The sequence below is a fragment of the Eretmochelys imbricata genome, chromosome 18 (genome assembly GCF_965152235.1).
Source record: "Eretmochelys imbricata isolate rEreImb1 chromosome 18, rEreImb1.hap1, whole genome shotgun sequence".
Taxonomy (NCBI): Eukaryota; Metazoa; Chordata; order Testudines; family Cheloniidae; genus Eretmochelys; species Eretmochelys imbricata.
This window is the reverse complement of record NC_135589.1, coordinates 1,612,757-1,624,791: the sequence shown is the minus strand read 5'-3', so window position 1 is coordinate 1,624,791 and position 12,035 is coordinate 1,612,757. Positions and strand designations below refer to the sequence as shown.

At 67.7% G+C, this 12,035-nt stretch overlaps 1 protein-coding gene across 1 annotated transcript in view; it reads left to right on the top strand.

The window, feature by feature from the left end:
• HSPG2 (heparan sulfate proteoglycan 2) overlaps positions 1–12,035 on the top strand; it is a 173,972-nt gene that overhangs the window by 36,371 nt on the left and 125,566 nt on the right. Inside the window, exons 19-27 of the mRNA XM_077837560.1 lie at positions 1,128–1,275; positions 1,657–1,784; positions 1,916–2,002; positions 2,356–2,414; positions 3,072–3,139; positions 7,871–8,011; positions 9,910–10,086; positions 10,651–10,830; positions 11,230–11,348. Of these exons, the coding sequence (XP_077693686.1) occupies positions 1,128–1,275; positions 1,657–1,784; positions 1,916–2,002; positions 2,356–2,414; positions 3,072–3,139; positions 7,871–8,011; positions 9,910–10,086; positions 10,651–10,830; positions 11,230–11,348 (1,107 nt within the window). The remainder of the gene's footprint in view (positions 1–1,127; positions 1,276–1,656; positions 1,785–1,915; positions 2,003–2,355; positions 2,415–3,071; positions 3,140–7,870; positions 8,012–9,909; positions 10,087–10,650; positions 10,831–11,229; positions 11,349–12,035) is intronic.

The window sequence follows — 12,035 nt, the reverse complement described above, 5'->3', positions numbered from 1 at the left end:
TCAGGAAACTGCCCGGCTTGGGTGGGGGGAGTCTCCTGCTTCCTAGGAAGCTCAGGGCCCCAACATTCTGGGCTCAAGGAGCCGTGGGCTGGCTGGTGTCTCTCTTCCCTCCGTGCACTGTGTAGCCGGGATGTACCGTTGCTGCAACAAGGCTGGGGCCCAAACTCGGCGTGCTTCCTTGTGACAGGGCTGGGCCCCTGCTGCTGTGCTGCGGGCTCCCCCGCGTGCTGTGGATCCCCCAGTGCCTGCCATGGGTCCCCCCGCGTGCCATGGGTCCCCCAGTGACTGACACGGGTCCCCCCTGCATGCTGCAGGTCCCCCCAGTACCTAATGCGGGTCCCCCAGTGCCTGATCTGGGTCTGCCCTGCGTGCCATGGGTCCCCACTGTGTGCCAGGGGTTTCCCAGTACGTGCTGTGGGTCCCCCAGGGCCTGATGCAGTTCCCTAGCATCTGCTGTGGGTCCCCCCTATGTGTCATGGGTCCCCCTTGTGTGCCATGGCTCAACGAGTAAGCAGGAGGGCCCTGCAGGGAATCACAGAATCATAGAATATCAGGGTTGGAAGGGACCCCAGGAGGTCATCTAGTTCAACCCCCTGCTCAAAGCAAGACCAACCCCAACTAAATCGGGAAGAGTGCTGCGAAAAAGCAGGAGGGCGCTGCGGGGAAGCAGGAGGGCGCTGCGGGGAAGCAGGAGGGTGCTGTGGGGAAGCACTGGGGACTGTGCTGGACCCTCAGCTCTGGAGCATCCCAGTCCCGAACTAAGGAAGGGCAACTGCCCCAGGGCATGATCCTTGGGCCCCGCTGGAGCTGCAGGGAGCAGGCTACAGCTGTCTTTCTAGCAGGGGAGCCCTCTGTTCACCCCAAGGACCAGCCTGCTCTCCCCAGCCCCTAGTGAGTGGGGAGGGGACCACTCTGGCTGCCCCCCACCCCAATGTGGAGACCCGTCTGTTGCCGCCATCGCCCACTGTGCTCTGTCCTGGCTCAGGCTCCATCCCTGATGGAACCAGGGTGGGATGCAGCACCCTGGGCCTGCCGGATCTCCAAGGGGAACGTCAGCTGAGCCCTGGGTTTTCCGTAGCCTGGGACTGTCCCACTCCCTGTGGCCAGCTCCTCCTGCTTCCTTCCAGGTGCCCCATCGGCTACCTGGGCCTGTCCTGCGAGAGGTGCGATGCCCGCTTTGAGCGGGTACCCGAGGGCCCCTACCTCGGCACCTGCTCCGGCTGCAACTGCCATGGGCACTCCAGCTCCTGTGACCGGGTCTTCGGCTACTGTCTGGTAAGGAACAGGGCCTGGCTACTGCCTGGCTACAACCTGGCCTCCCCTAGTGACGGGAGGGGAGGGGCAGATGCCAAGCGGGATGGAGCGGGACTCTGTGCATCGCCCACTCCTGGGCTGTCTCCTCTAGGGCATGTGCTGGCCGGACCTATTCCCGGGGCAATGCCAGGTAGACCGTGGATGGTCAGCGCCACCCATGACATGCCCAGTCCAGTGCATGCTGGGGCATCTGAGCGCAGAGGGGAGTCACTGTGGGGAGCGGGCCTGTGCTCCCTTGTTCAGGGTGTGGTGCTGCACAGTGCGGGTGGCATTGCCTGCCGCGGGCACCGTGCCCCTTGCAGCTTCCTGGAGCCTCAACGACCCACCTCCTCCCTCCCCCAGAACTGCCAGCACAACACAGAGGGGCCTCAGTGTAACAAGTGCAAACCTGGCTTCTTCGGAGATGCCACCAGAGGCAACGCCACGGCCTGCCGGGCCTGCCCCTGCCCCTACACTGACTCCGCGCGCAGGTGAGTGCTGGGAGCGCACCACCCCGTGGCTTGCAGGGCATGGGTGCCCCATTGCTGGGCTGCTCTGTGCCTGGCTCCATGCTCTCCGGGGGCACGCAAGGCGCTAACTGTCTCCGCTTTGCTGCCTGCAGGTTCTCCAACACGTGCTTCCTGGACACAGACGGCCAGGCCACATGCGACGACTGTGCCCCGGGGTACACGGGGCGGCGCTGTGAGAGGTGGGTCCCTGAGGCACTGGGGGAGCAGGGAGGATGTTAGCCCAGGGCACTGGGGCATTCTCCTAGATGGGGAAGGTTGCGGGGAGGGGTAAGCTGAGGGGGCCTGCTGGGCCTGGTGTGCGGGGGGATGGGCAGCAGGGATGGCACTGGCTAGGAGGGAGAAGGGCAGGGGTTGGCATGGACCGGGGGAGCCCATGGGGAACAGGACACTCTGAGAGCTCTCCCACAGTGGGAGATGGATGGGTGCCCTCTGGGAAGTCGGGGGTCAGGGAACCTGCCCTATAGAGGGGACATCCATGGCCTTGCTCCAGGCGGGCCTGTCTGACCCGGCATCTCTCTCAATTCCCCTGTAGCTGTGCCCGTGGCTACGAAGGGAACCCCATGCAGCCGGGCGGGAGGTGTGTGACAACCGGTGAGTACCCCCATGTGTCCTCTGCCAGTAAGTGCCCCTGGACCTTGGCACTGCGCTGGTCTCATTCCCTGCTCTGCTCATTGGCATCCCGGGAGAGAGACCTCAGCCTCGTCCCTCGCCTCAGGCAGGGGCTGTGCCTGGAGCCTTCCTGGGGGTGCTGTGGGCTCTGCTGGGCCATCCCTAGGGTCGTGCCCAGCCCCTCAATGAGGAGATCGACAGTCTGGATCTTTTCTCTGAGCAGGGCCTCTGCAAACATCACGTTGCCCTTGGGGGAGCCCCCAAACTGGGCTCTGCCATGCCTGGCTCCTGAGCCATGCGTACCGAGACCCCTACGCCATAGCCTTGAGCCTTGTGTTTGGGAGCCATCAGTGGGGCAGGACAGAATCACTGTGACCCCTGAGGGAGCCCTGCTGGTGACGCCCAGCCCCCTCACTGCATCCCCTCATGATCTTATCTGGACCCAGAACACCCCAGGGTGCGATGGGCACTGCAGCTGCTGAACAGTGCCGTGGCCCCATCCCGCTCCGGTGCCCCTGGCTGCACAGAGACCAGCCAGTGCCAAGCAGCCAGGGCTGCCCCAGGGCGTGGTAGCGGGAGACGAGTGGGTTGGAGGTTGGGTGAGTGTCTGACTGGCTGCAAACCCCTCTGCTTCCCCAGCCCAGGAGTTCATGAAGTGTGACAAGCGGGGGAGCAGTGACTCCACAGGAGGCTCCTGCCGCTGTAAGGTAGGTACGGTGCGGTGCGGTGCTGTGTGGTGTGGTGCTGCACGGCGCCTTGCGGTGCAGTGCGGCATGGTACAGTGTGATACTCGATGGTCTGGTGCAGTGCAGTACGGGTGGTGTGGCGTGGTGCAATATGGTTTAGTATGGTACAGTGCAGTGTGGTACAATGCAGTACAGGGCTATGCAGTTTGATGGTGTGCGGTGTGTTGCAGTGCAGTGTAGTGTGATGCCGTGCTGTGTGGTGCGATACGGTGCAGTACAGTGTGATACTCTATGGTCTGGTGCAGTGAAGTACGGTGTGGTGAGGTGTGACGTTGCATGGTACAATTTAATATGGTGCGGTGTGGTACAGTGCAATATGGGGCTGTGTGGTTTGGTGTTGTGCGGTGTGGTGCGGTCCAGTGTGGCGCAGCGCTGCGTGGTGCGGTGTGGCCTAGCAAGGTGCTGTGCAGTGCGGTGCAGTGTGGCCCAGTGCTGCGTGGTTCGGTGTGGCACAGCGTGGTGCTGTGCGGTGCAGTGTGGCCCAGCACTACGTGGTGCGGTGTGGCCTAGCGCGGTGCTGCGTGGTGCGGTGCAGTGTGGCCCAGCGCTGCATGGTGCGGTGTGGCCTAGCGAGGTGCTGCGTGGTGCGGTGCAGTGTGGCCCAGCGCAGTGCTGTGCAGTGCGGCCCAGCGCTACGTGGTGCAGTGTGGCCTAGCGCGGTGCTGCGCGGTATGGTGCAGTGTGGCACAGCGCAGTGCTGTGCAGTGTAGTGTAGCCCAGCGCTGCGTGGTTCGGTGTGGCACAGCGCGGTGCGGTGCAGTGTGGCGTAGCGCTGCGTGGTTCAGTGTGGCACAGCGTGGTGCTGTGCGGTGCAGTGTGGCCCAGCGCTACGTGGTGCGGTGTGGCCTAGCGCGGTGCTGCGTGGTGCGGTGCAGTGTGGCCCAGCGCTGCGTGTTGCGGTGTGGCCTAGCGAGGTGCTGCGTGGTGCGGTGCAGTGTGGCCCAGCGCAGTGCTGTGCAGTGCGGCCCAGCGCTACGTGGTGCGGAGTGGCCTAGCGCGGTGCTGCGCGGTATGGTGCAGTGTGGCACAGCGCAGTGCTGTGCAGTGTAGTGTAGCCCAGCGCTGCGTGGTTCGGTGTGGCACAGCGCGGTGCGGTGCAGTGTGGCGTAGCGCTGCGTGGTTCAGTGTGGCACAGCGTGGTGCTGTGCGGTGCAGTGTGGCCCAGGGCTACGTGGTGCGGTGTGGCCTAGCGCGGTGCTGCGTGGTGCGGTGCAGTGTGGCCCAGCGCTGCGTGGTGCGGTGTGGCCTAGCGAGGTGCTGCGTGGTGCGGTGCAGTGTGGCCCAGCGCAGTGCTGTGCAGTGCGGCCCAGCGCTACGTGGTGCGGTGTGGCCTAGCGCGGTGCTGCGCGGTATGGTGCAGTGTGGCACAGCGCAGTGCTGTGCAGTGTAGTGTAGCCCAGCGCTGCGTGGTTCGGTGTGGCACAGCGCGGTGCGGTGCAGTGTGGCGTAGCGCTGCGTGGTTCAGTGTGGCACAGCGTGGTGCTGTGCGGTGCAGTGTGGCCCAGCGCTGCGTGGTGCGGTGTGGCCTAGCGCGGTGCTGCGTGGTGCGGTGCAGTGTGGCCCAGCGCTGCGTGTTGCGGTGTGGCCTAGCGAGGTGCTGCGTGGTGCGGTGCAGTGTGGCCCAGCGCAGTGCTGTGCAGTGCGGCCCAGCGCTACGTGGTGCGGAGTGGCCTAGCGCGGTGCTGCGCGGTATGGTGCAGTGTGGCACAGCGCAGTGCTGTGCAGTGTAGTGTAGCCCAGCGCTGCGTGGTTCGGTGTGGCACAGCGCGGTGCGGTGCAGTGTGGCGTAGCGCTTCGTGGTTCAGTGTGGCACAGCGTGGTGCTGTGCGGTGCAGTGTGGCCCAGCGCTACGTGGTGCGGTGTGGCCTAGCGCGGTGCTGCGTGGTGCGGTGCAGTGTGGCCCAGCGCTGCGTGGTGCGGTGTGGCCTAGCGAGATGCTGCGTGGTGCGGTGCAGTGTGGCCCAGCGCAGTGCTGTGCAGTGCGGCCCAGCGCTACGTGGTGCGGTGTGGCCTAGCGCGGTGCTGCGCGGTATGGTGCAGTGTGGCACAGCGCAGTGCTGTGCAGTGTAGTGTGGCCCAGCGCTGCGTGGTGCGGTGTGGCACAGTGCAGTGCTGCACGGTGCGGTGCAGTCTGGCCCAGCGCTACGTGGTGCGGTGTGGTACAGTGCGGTGCTGTGCCGTGCAGTGCGGCCCAGCGCTACGTGGTGTGGTGTGGCCTAGCGCGGTGCTGCGCGGTATGGTGCAGTGTGGCACAGCGCAGTGCTGTGCAGTGTAGTGTGGCCCAGCGCTGCGTGGTTCGGTGTGGCACAGCGCGGTGCGGTGCAGTGTGGCCCAGCGCTGCGTGGTGCGGTGTGGCCTAGCGCGGTGCTGCGTGGTGCGGTGCAGTGTGGCCCAGCGCTGCGTGGTGCGGTGTGGCCTAGCGAGATGCTGCGTGGTGCGGTGCAGTGTGGCCCAGCGCAGTGCTGTGCAGTGCGGCCCAGCGCTACGTGGTGCGGTGTGGCCTAGCGCGGTGCTGCGCGGTATGGTGCAGTGTGGCACAGCGCAGTGCTGTGCAGTGTAGTGTGGCCCAGCGCTGCGTGGTGCGGTGTGGCACAGTGCAGTGCTGCACGGTGCGGTGCAGTCTGGCCCAGCGCTACGTGGTGCGGTGTGGTACAGTGCGGTGCTGTGCCGTGCAGTGCGGCCCAGCGCTACGTGGTGTGGTGTGGCCTAGCGCGGTGCTGCGCGGTATGGTGCAGTGTGGCACAGCGCAGTGCTGTGCAGTGTAGTGTGGCCCAGCGCTGCGTGGTTCGGTGTGGCACAGCGCGGTGCGGTGCAGTGTGGCCCAGCGCTGCGTGGTGCGGTGTGGCCTAGCGCGGTGCTGCGTGGTGCGGTGCAGTGTGGCCCAGTGCTGTGCAGTGCGGCCCAGCGCTACGTGGTGCGGTGTGGCCTAGCGCGGTGCTGCGCGGTATGGTGCAGTGTGGCACAGCGCAGTGCTGTGCAGTGTAGTGTAGCCCAGCGCTGCGTGGTTCGGTGTGGCACAGCGCGGTGCGGTGCAGTGTGGCGTAGCGCTGCGTGGTGCGGTGTGGCGCAGTGCGGTGCTGTGCCATGCGGTGCAGTGTGGCCCAGCGCTGCGTGGTGCGGTGTGGCACAGTGCAGTGCTGCGCGGTGCGGTGAAGTGTGGCCCAGCGCTGCGTGGTGCGGTGTGGCCTAGCGCGGTGCTGCGTGGTGCGGTGCAGTGTGGTCCAGCGCAGTGATGTGCAGTGCGGCCCAGTGCTACGTGGTGCGGTGTGGCCTAGCGCGGTGCTGCGTGGTATGGTGCAGTGTGGCACAGCGCAGTGCTGTGCAGTGTAGTGTAGCCCAGCGCTGCGTGGTTCGGTGTGGCACAGCGCGGTGCGGTGCAGTGTGGCGTAGCACGGTGCGGTGCAGTGTGGCCCAGCGCGGTGCTGTGCGGTGCAGTGTGGCCCAGCGCTGCGTGGTGTGGTGTGGCACATCACGGTGCTGTGCGGTGCGGAGCAGTGTGGCCCAGCGCTGCATGGTGCAGTGTGGCACAGCGTGGTGCTGTGCAGTGCGGTGCAGTGTGGCCCAGTGCTGCATGGTGCAGTGTGGCCTAGCGCGGTGCTGTGCAGTGCGGTGCAGTGCGGCCCAGCGCTGCGTGGTGCGGTGTGGCCCAGCACTGCATGGTGCAGTGTGGCCCAGCGCAGTGCTGTGCGGTGCGGTGCAGCGTGGCCCAGCGCTGCATGGTGCGGTGTGGCACAGCATGATGCTGTGCGGTGCGGTGCAGTGTGGCCCAGCGCTGCGTGGTTCGTTGTGGCACAGCACGGTGCTGTGCGGTGCAGTGCTGTGTGGCCCGGCGCAATGTGGTGCAGTGCGATGCTTTGCAGTGCAATGCAACCCCGCTGGCCTGGGGAGCACAAGGTGGCGACAGGGATTTGAACAGCAAAAGCGAAAAGCAGAAACGAGTACTTGGGTCCTGCCTTCTGGGCTGTCGGGCAGGGCCTGCCTGGGGGCTGGGGGACGCGCTGAGAGGTTTGGGGCAGACAGCTGCATTCGGAGCCCCCAGGGCTCCTGCACCACGCCCTCCCGTAGGGCTCAGGGCCTGGCCCCGGCCACTCCTGTGTGCCCTCTGCTGGCTCCATGCCAGGAGCTTCATCCGTTCTGGGGGTGCTGCAGGGGTGTATCTGTTCCCTGGAGTCAGGGAGGGAGAGGAGGGGACCCCCAGTGCCCGCTCGGAGGCTGTGGCCCAGCCCGAGTACAATGACCCTCCCCAGCCATTGTGCTGGACAGCTGCCTGGCAGACGGTGGCCAGCTCTGCCATCTCTGCAGCTCGCTTTCAACCGCTTCGTCTGTGCCCTGCAGCCTGCGGCCTGGAGCGGCACAGGCTAGTGCCACTAGCATGCCCCTTCCTCCATGATCCAGGGTTCCCAGACAGACACAGCGCTCCCTAGGGCCCTTGGCATTCGGCGCCAGGACTTGTGGGTGCTGTGCCCACCTGAGAGCAGTGGGGGCCCCTTGCCAGAGGCCCAGGCCAACACGAGATCGGTCGGATCCCTGGAGGATGGGCTGTATTGGAGCCAGGCCAGTGCCCCGGAGCACGCAGGAGCCCCTGGGCCCTGCCAGGCTGGGGCAGTGTGGGTGGGGGTGCAGTGGGAGCAGCCCTGCTACGTGCCCAGCCTGCCCGCATCTCTCGGTGCCAAACCTCCGTCTCTTCTGCAGCCCAATGTGGTGGGACGTCTCTGCAACGAGTGCACACCTGGAGCCTTCTACCTGAGCGACCAGAACCCCGACGGCTGCCTGAAGTGCTTCTGCATGGGGGTGTCCCGGCAGTGCGCCAGCTCCTCCTGGAATAGAGAGCAGGTACCGCCCGCAGCAGGGCCTCCCCCCAGAGACCCCCTCAGGGCAGGTACCGCCCGCAGCAGGGCCTCCCCCCAGAGACCCCCTCAGGGCAGGTACCGCCCGCAGGCAGCGCCTCCCCCCCAGAGACCCCCTCAGGGCAGGTACCGCCCGCAGGCAGGGCCTCCCCCCAGAGACCCCCTCAGGGCAGGTACCGCCCGCAGGCAGCACCTCCCCCCCCCCAGAGACCCCCTCAGGGCAGGTACCGCCCGCAGCATGGCCTCCCCCCAGAGACCCCCTCAGGGCAGGTACCGCCCGCAGGCAGCGCCTCCCCCCCAGAGACCCCCTCAGGGCAGGTACCGCTCGCAGGCAGCGCCTCCCCCCCCAGAGACCCCCTCAGGGCAGGTACCGCCCGCAGGCAGCGCCTCCCCCCCAGAGACCCCCTCAGGGCAGGTACCGCCTGCAGGCAGCGCCCCCCCCCCCCCAGAGACCCCCTCAGGGCAGGTACCGCTCGCAGGCAGCGCCTCCCCCCCCAGAGACCCCCTCAGGGCAGGTACCGCCCGCAGGCAGGGCCTCCCCCCAGAGACCCCCTCAGGGCAGGTACCGCCCGCAGGCAGCGCCCCCCCCCCCCAGAGACCCCCTCAGGGCAGGTACCGCCCGCAGGCAGGGCCTCCCCCCAGAGACCCCCTCAGGGCAGGTACCGCCCGCAGGCAGCGCCCCCCCCGCCCCCAGAGACCCTCTCAGGGCAGGTACCGCCCGCAGGCAGCGCCCCCCCCCAGAGACCCCCTCAGGGCAGGTACCGCTCGCAGGCAGCGCCTCCCCCCCCCCAGAGACCCCCTCAGGGCAGGTACCGCCCGCAGGCAGCGCCCCCCCCCCCCCAGAGACCCCCTCAGGGCAGGTACCGCCCGCAGGCAGTGCCTCCCCCCCCCAGAGACCCCCTCAGGGCAGGTACCGCCCGCAGGCAGCGCCCCCCCCCCCAGAGACCCCCTCAGGGCAGGTACCGCTCGCAGGCAGCGCCTCCCCCCCCAGAGACCCCCTCAGGGCAGGTACCGCTCGCAGGCAGCGCCTCCCCCCCCCCAGAGACCCCCTCAGGGCAGGTACCGCCCGCAGGCAGCGCCCCCCCGCCCCCAGAGAGTCTCTCAGGGCAGGTACCGCCCGCAGGCAGCGCCTCCCCCCCCCAGAGACCCCCTCAGGGCAGGTACCGCTCGCAGGCAGCGCCCCCCCCCCCAGAGACCCCCTGTCCCGGAGTCCCTGGGCGATGCTCTGGAACTACTCCATACGAAGCCAGTCAGGACTCTGGGGGAGCCTCCTATCTGGGAGCAGCCTGTCTGCAGGGCAAGAAGCTTCCACAGCTTCCACCTTCCTGGGTCTGACTTCGGAGCATTCAGCATCCTCTGCCCCATCGTGCACTTCCCACAGTGAGTCCACACAGGTGGGGTCCTGGGGAAGCCAGAGGGTCCAGCCGTGACTCTCAGCCCGCCGGGAAAACAGAAGGAACACAGACAGGAACACAGGACACCTCCCCACCCAGAGAGCCCCAGCGGGCAGGTACCGCTGTCAGTAAGCACCTCCTGACCCAGAGAGCTCCACCGGGCAGGTACCCGCTGCGGGCAGCGCCTCCCCACCCAGAGAGCCATACCAGGCAGGTACTGCCCGTAGGCAGTGTCTCCCCAGGCAGAGAGCCCCACCGGGCAGGGGCACGGCCCCATCAGCTAACCTTCACCGGGGCCCATAGATTCGCCCGTGTCAAGCGCTGCCAATGGGCAGAGCCGGTCACTGGCCTGCCCCCCGCATCCTTGATGCAGATCAGTGTGCTCACCCCATGGCAGAGATGGAACCCCCAAAAGGGCAGTGAGGCGCAGGAGAACCCAGGTGTCCTGCTCGCGGCGTCGGGGCGCCAGCTAACAGTGTTTGTGTTGTAGGTGCGGGCCACGGACGGTGAACAGGAGCACTTCAGCCTGGCCAACCTGGCCAATACCCGCACGGTCAGCGAGGGCATCCGGTTCCCGAGCCATACCGAGTTGGCCTTTTCCGCCTTCCACTCCCTGCCTCGCGATGTCTACTACTGGGTGCTGCCCGAGCGCTTCAAGGGAGACAAGGTGCCCCCCTCCATTCCACGGTGCCCATAGCTGACGCGGCCACCCTCATGGCAGGCTGGGCTGGCAGCATTGCCAGGCCCCGGTGCCCCGTGGTGCTGGGGAAGGGTGGGGGCAGGGGGAGGGCGGGTGCTTCGGGGGGTGAGCAAAGGGATGGAGTGGGGGAGGCTATGCTTGGGGCCAGATGGCGGGACTGGGGAGGCTTTGGGCAGGGTAGGGCAGTGGGATGGAGGAGGGTGGGGGCAGGGCCGGATGGTGGGACGGGGAGGCTGAGGGGGCTGGGGGTGGGGGAGGCTGTTTGGGCGGGGGCGGCTGTGGGCGGGGCCAGGCTGTGGGGTGGGGGTGGCTCCGGGCATGGCAGGGCGGTGGGTCGGGGAGGCTGTGGGCGTTGGGCAGGGCAGGGGAGGCTCTGGCTGGGGGCTGGGTGGTGGGTGGGGGTGGCTGTGGGCGGGGCTGAAAGGCGGGGCGACGGAGGTGTGGGCGGGGCTAGGCGACGGGAGAAGGGAGGCAGTGGGCGGGGCCAGGCCACGTCCGTCAGTCTGGCTGAGTGGCGCTGTCCCCGCGCAGGTGACCTCGTACGGCGGGGAGCTGCACTACACGGTCACGCACAGCGCGGCACCCGGCGCCCACCCCCTGCCCGGCCAGCCCGACGTGCTTCTGCGTGGCAACGGCATCTTCCTGCAGCACTTCACCGAGGCTGGCCCCCAGCTGGGGGCCCCCGCCCGCCTCACTGTCCCCTTCCGAGAGGTGAGAGCGCAGCCGGCCCCGCAGAGCACCCCCTGCGGGAGCTCCGCCCCCAGGGAGTGGGATGGGACCCCCTTGCCCACCAGCTCCTGAGTCTCCCAGTGTCCAGGAGCCCAGGGCTAACCCACGGTGCCTGCCGGGGCGCCCTGCCCTCACTCCCCAGTGACCTCTGCCCACTGACTGGCCCATGGCCCCTGCGGGTGGGGGCGCGTGTGGCTGCTGCTTGGGGACATGCCACGCCGTAAAGTACCCAGAATCCCCTGCTCCGCTGCTGGCAGCGACGGCTAGCGCGCCCCGAGCTCCAGCCTGCGGTGGCCTGTGTGCGGGGAGCGGGGCTCGCCCGGGTGGCACTTTGGGTGGCAAGACGGTCGGTCACCCCGGCGCTTGCTCTGCCCTCCCTAGCGAGCCTGGCGCCGGGCTGACGGGCAGGATGCCACGAGGGAGCACCTGTTGATGGCGCTGGCCGATATCGACCTCTTCATGATCCGGGCATCGTACATGGACAGGCCAGCAGAGAGCAGGTAACGTGGGCGCCGGGGCCCGGCCCTGGCTTCGGGCTCCAGCCTGGCAAGGGGCAGCAGGCGGCTCGGAGCAGAGGAGAAGCTGTCCTTGCTGGTGTCCCAGCTGTGCCTGTTCTTTGGGGAAGGGGCCAGTCTGCAGGGCTGAGAGACGGTGCCAGCTACGACTGCTCCCCAGCCCACACCTCTGCATCACACACACTGCACGCACGCACGCACCACCCACACCACCCGTGCACCACACCCGTGCACATGGGCGTGCCACAAACTCAAGTGTGCTCACACCACACACCGCACCCCCACCCCAGCCTCACAGACACGCCCGCCGCACCAGAGCGCAAACTCGCCTGCCTCTCTCAGTGCCTGTGTAGCTCCCTGCTGGGGAGCCAGAGGCTGCAAGTTTTGGGCTCCCCCCCTTCTTGCTCCCTGACGCCATCCTGCCCTTGACCCTGGCAGAGCCCCGGGGGAGGCCCTTCTTGGCAGTGGCGTGGAGCCCAGCTGATCTGGGGGTTGGAGGCTGTTCCTGGACCCAGCGTGCCAGAGGGCAGTGCGACGGGACAGCAGGAGAGAGGCTGCTTTGAATTCAGCCATGGTAGCTGCCTCCGCCTGCAGCATGGGTTGCTCCAGGGACCTGCCTTCTAAAGCTGCTCTGTACCCCTCTGAAAGGCAGAGGTGCGTCCCCTCTGCCGG